The sequence below is a fragment of the Argentina silus genome (assembly GCF_951799395.1).
Source record: "Argentina silus genome assembly, chromosome: 1".
In the NCBI taxonomy this organism is placed as follows: Eukaryota; Metazoa; Chordata; class Actinopteri; order Argentiniformes; family Argentinidae; genus Argentina; species Argentina silus.
The window spans coordinates 2,707,294-2,712,293 of record NC_139655.1 but is presented as its reverse complement, the minus strand read 5'-3'; the positions used below and the strand labels follow the sequence as shown (position 1 = coordinate 2,712,293).

The 5,000-nt window shown below is 49.6% G+C and overlaps 1 protein-coding gene across 1 annotated transcript in view; it reads left to right on the top strand.

Annotated features, from left to right (window-relative positions):
* LOC310813259 (piezo-type mechanosensitive ion channel component 2-like) overlaps nt 1–5,000 on the top strand; it is a gene marked incomplete at its 5' end in the record, with an annotated part of 95,558 nt that overhangs the window by 59,468 nt on the left and 31,090 nt on the right. Inside the window, 2 exons of the mRNA XM_083682121.1 lie at nt 1,546–1,864; nt 2,005–2,218. Of these exons, the coding sequence (XP_083538247.1) occupies nt 1,546–1,864; nt 2,005–2,218 (533 nt within the window). The remainder of the gene's footprint in view (nt 1–1,545; nt 1,865–2,004; nt 2,219–5,000) is intronic.

Below are 5,000 nucleotides of genomic sequence, written 5' to 3'. Positions count from 1 at the left end.
GTTTTCCTTTTTGAATTGTATTTATTATGACGAATATCAAACAGCTCAGTTGGCCTATTCCAGAGCCCTTTTGGATTTCCTTTCTTGTGGTGCCCTTGGCCATGTCGCCAATCCAGGAATAACAGTTCTGTGCCCCGGCTCCAGTAGCGCCCCACTGCTTCCTTCTCCCTGTCTGACAGGCTGAATTGGATTTGCCAGGAGTTATGGTTACGTTGGTGATTGAATCAGGTGCGCTTTCATGTTACCGCGGCTGAGTTGGTCTGGCGATCTGACTTTTAGTAGAAGAAACAATCTCTGCAGTAAGTGTGTATTGATCAGTCGCAGTCAGGCCACTCTCCTCTCCGGTCTCCTCGTGTGTTATCCAGACCGACAAGTAGACACTGTTATAGAACCTGAGGTTGGCAGGTGGAGATGTGGGTGTCAGTGACAATGGGTGTACTTTGACATGTCACACATTTTTGTTCAACCAGAGTTCTGCAACGTGATACATTTTTCTGTCTCGGTTGCCTGTTTGAATTTGGCAGGTATGTAAAAGAACACATGTATTCCATTTCAGCTCCGAGCTCATTTACTTTTTAAATTTGTACACCTTACATTTTCACACGAGTGTACAAAATAGTCCTACTGGTTCCTGTGACATTGATTATATACTTTCTTCCACGGCCCGTGACCGTGCGATCTGCTCCATTGAAGAAGACAACCTTTCCTTTTGCAGCTGTATTGAATTCAGAAATCTCAAAAGTCCGTTAAATGCTTTGTGAGTGAGAAGAGGTTGGTATGTTGTCCAGCATCATCCATTGAGGGGAGTCAGCCAGTCTGAGCGTTGCTTTTGAAGTGAAGCCCACATTCTGTGGTGTCTCAACCTTCCCACGCCTAATCTCATTCCTCTTCATCGTCATTCATCCTGTTATGTCTTGTAGATTCATTTATGCTGTGCTAACCTGTTTAGTGAGGCCTTTGGCCTAACGCATGTCACTTTGTAATCAACTTATCAGATAAAACACCCAGATAATGAGTCTGTCTGTACATTTGAATGCAGCTGTTCAAATGTAATGATGCTGTATGTATTGTTGCTAAATAGGAGAAGGATAGGCCTGCAATATCCGTCACTAGCAGCTCTGGTCCTACTGCCATCATTGTTCTGACTGTGGCAGATGTCTATGAACATGTTACTGTATGACCAATGTCTGTGCACACTTTCTATATAGTCTTGCTTGCCAAACTTACCCGAACCCTAAGCCAAACCCTAACCCTAACCCTAAGCCTAACCCTAACCCTAACCCTAACCCTAACCCTGACCAATGTTGCAGCGGCCTACTATATCCTCATCCCACATTATAAGCCATTTCACCTTGTTTACCTGTCAACTTTTTACCTGTCACCTTGTTTACCTGTCATCCTGTTTACCTGTAGAAGTAATGTGACCTATTGGTAACCATGGTTACCCTGAACTTTTCACAATTCAACACAACTGGAAAGTTTCATTTACAAGTTAAGTCTTATTGTGCTGAAAGTGATGCTATTCAACTGCTTTCTTCCCCCTAGGAGGAGGAGGAGGAGGAGGAGGAGAGGAAAGAGGAGGAGAAGAAAGAGGAGGAGGAGAAGGTGGAGTTGGATGAGGAGCTGCTGTTTGAGGAGGACTTTGAGGACTGTGAGATGACTGGGGACGAGGGAGAGGGGGGTCCAGGGGAGGAGGAGGAGGAGGAGGAGGAGGAAGGAGAGAGGGGGGACGAGGAAGAGGAGAGCACCAAGATGAAGATCCTTCGTCAGGTCGCCGCCGTGGCGTCCAAACTCAAGGAGATCATTGGCAATGTTATTACCACAGCGGGCAAAGTAGTGGTAACCATATTACTGGGACTAACAGGTAAAAACCGTGCGAAAGTGAATTCTTAAGTCATTCAAAATGATACTTCAGAGTGTTATAATCTGTTTAACTGTACAGTTTGAATTGACATAGTAGAAACCTACACTGGCTTGACTGTACCTCTGTCCCCCCCCCCCCAGGCATCATGCTGCCCTCCCTGACCTCCTCCGTCTACTTCCTGACATTCCTGGGTCTGTGTACGTGGTGGTCCTTCTGCCGGACCTTTGACCCTCTGGTCTTCAGCTGCCTGTGTGTCCTGATGGCCATCTTCAGCGCGGGACACCTGGCCGTGCTCTACCTCTACCAGTTCCAGTTCTTCCAGGAGCTCATTCCTCCCGGGGATACCTATGCCAGGTGAGAGAAGCCATGACCCCTCTGTGTGGCTCTGTACCCCTCTGTATGAGAAGCCATGACCCCTCTGTATGACTCTGTGCCCCTCTGTATGACTCTGTGCCCCTCTGTATGGCTCTGTACCCCTCTGTATGGCTCTGTACCCCTCTGTATGGCTCTGTGCCCCTCTGTATGGCTCTGTGCCCCTCTGTATGACTCTGTGCCCCTCTGTATGGCTCTGTACCCCTCTGTATGGCTCTGTACCCCTCTGTATGAGAAGCCATAGTCTATTATAATGGTGAGACACACGTACTGTAGGTCTGTTAAGCAATGTCTACATCCAGTTACTGAGCAGTTGTGTCATTGCGTTAACGTTTCGATGTGATTTCAATAGCTCTGGTTTCCTTTCCATACTGCACATGCCCAGTGCCATAACCATCTTACACAGAAGCAACACATGAGAAGACAGCAGGGATTACACAGGATCTGTTTCTTTCCTAACCCATGCGTCACAGCATATAACATATAACACACATATAACATACATATAACATTTTTTGGACTGGTACTGTATATATATATATCATAGTAACATATGTGGTATGTAACCATACATAGGAATGAAGGAACACAGGAGTGTCCGTGACCAATTGAGATTCCCCCCAAAAACTGGATAGGAAAAAAAGATGCCAAATCCAATCAAGCCTCTACATCTTAGACAAATGGACGGGATTGGATGTGTCAGTGTGGGTGTCAGGTGTCCATTGGCTACAGTCGCAGTTGTCATGATGATAAGCTATGGGCTGGTCGAGCAGTCCGGTGGCGTGTGCGTTTGCGTGTGTGCGTGTGTGTGTGTGTGTGTGTATGTGTGTGCGTGCGTGTGCGTGTGTGTGTGTGTGTGTATGTGTGTGTGTGTGTGTGTGTGCGTGCGTGCGTGTGTGCGTGTGTGTGTGTGTGTGCATGTCTGTGCGTGCTTGAATGCTTGTGTGTGTGTTTGTGTGCGCGTGTCTGTGCCTGCGTGCATGTTTGTGTGTGTGTGTTTGTGTGTGTGCGTGTGCGTGTGTGTCTGTGTGTGTGTGTGCGTGTGTGTGTGTGTGTGTATGCGTGCCTGTGTGTGTGTGTGTATGCGTGCCTGTGTGTGTGTGTGTGTGTGTGTGTGCGTGCGTGCGTGCGTGTGTGTGAGTTGAAAAGTTGAAAGGGAGAGGAATTCATAGGAAAAGCGGCGCGGGAGCTGTCAGTTGGACGGTGTGTGTAAAGATTAAAGGGCTACATAAAGCATCTGCATGGTCTCGTTCTCTCCCTCTCCAGACACAACAATGTGTTTGACATCTGCTCAAGGTCGTACATCACGTTGTATTTCATCTGTCTCGCTGTCAGCCCGCCCCGACTTTACAGCAGAGAGGCTACGAGCAGGAGCGCTGGGGCTTCGTCATGACATGGGAATTCTGTGATTGTGGGGCCGAGAATTGAAGTTGATGTCCATCCAAGAGGTTATCAAACGTTGGAAGGCATTCAGCTCCATTGATATTGACAAGTAGATGGATGTTCACGGTGAGGGAGGTGACATGTTGAGGAAAGACACGTCAAAATAACGGTGTCATACATTTTGTTTATCAGTGGGATGTCTTTCTGTTTTCAAATGTGATCATCGTCGAAGTTGTATTTTGGAGTTGAAGCCAGAGTTTGACGTTTGAGTTGTGAAGGAAGGTCACCGGGGAGGAGGTGTGTGTTTAGTGAAGTGCTCTAGCTGTGATATGAGCTGTCTATCCTATCACGGGAACTATCATAGAACTAACTAACTACAGAAGACGTGCCATGATGAGAAATATGCAAAATATCAGCGCAAAACCTTTGGAGAACTACTTTTCCTCCATGATCATAGAACCGTTTCAGGTTCTACAATTCAGTTCTGTGAACGTTTCTGTGTCATTACCCAGTGGATGAAAGATTAAGTACCAGTCAAATCACTGCATGTTACTGTATGCAGTCCAAAGCCTTTTTCTCCAAGACACGGATCATATTTGGACAGCCTTTGACCCAGTGCATCTTGGCATTTAGTCCCCCCCTCGTCCCTCTGTGCGTACACACTCCCACCCACCCACACTCCCACCCTCCCACCCACCCTTCCACCCTCCCACCCACCTACCCACCCACCCTCACACCCACACTCCCACCCTCCCACCCACCCTTCTACCCTCCCACCCACCCACCCTCACACCCCACTCCCACCCTCCCACACTCCCACCCTCCCACCCACCCTTCTACCCTCCCACCCACCTACCCACCCACCCTCACACCCACACTCCCACCCTCACACCCACCCACCCTCACACCCACACTCCCACCCTCCCACACTCCCACCCAGCCACCCTCACACCCACACTCCCACCCACCCACCCACCCACCCACCCTTCCACCCTCCCACCCACCCTCACACCCACCCTCCCACACTCCCACCCTCCCACACTCCCACCCACCCTTCCACCCTCCCACCCACCCTCACACCCACCCACCCACCCAGCCACTCACCCAGCCACCCTGTGAGCCGGTGTATCCGGCTGAGTGCAGCCCCACAGTACCAGGGCCAGAGGTGGCAGCAGCACCAGGAAGGCCCATGCTCTGGTCCAGCTGGTTCTCATTACCCCGGCCATGCAGTCCATTCTTGGCCTCGGCTGAAATTACACAGCTGCTTTCAGGGTACTCCGCACGGATTGTGGGACCCGGCGAGAGAGAGAGAGAGAGAGAGACAGAGAGACAGAGAGTGAGAGAGAGAGAGAGTGAGAGAGAGAGAGAGACAGAGAGAGAG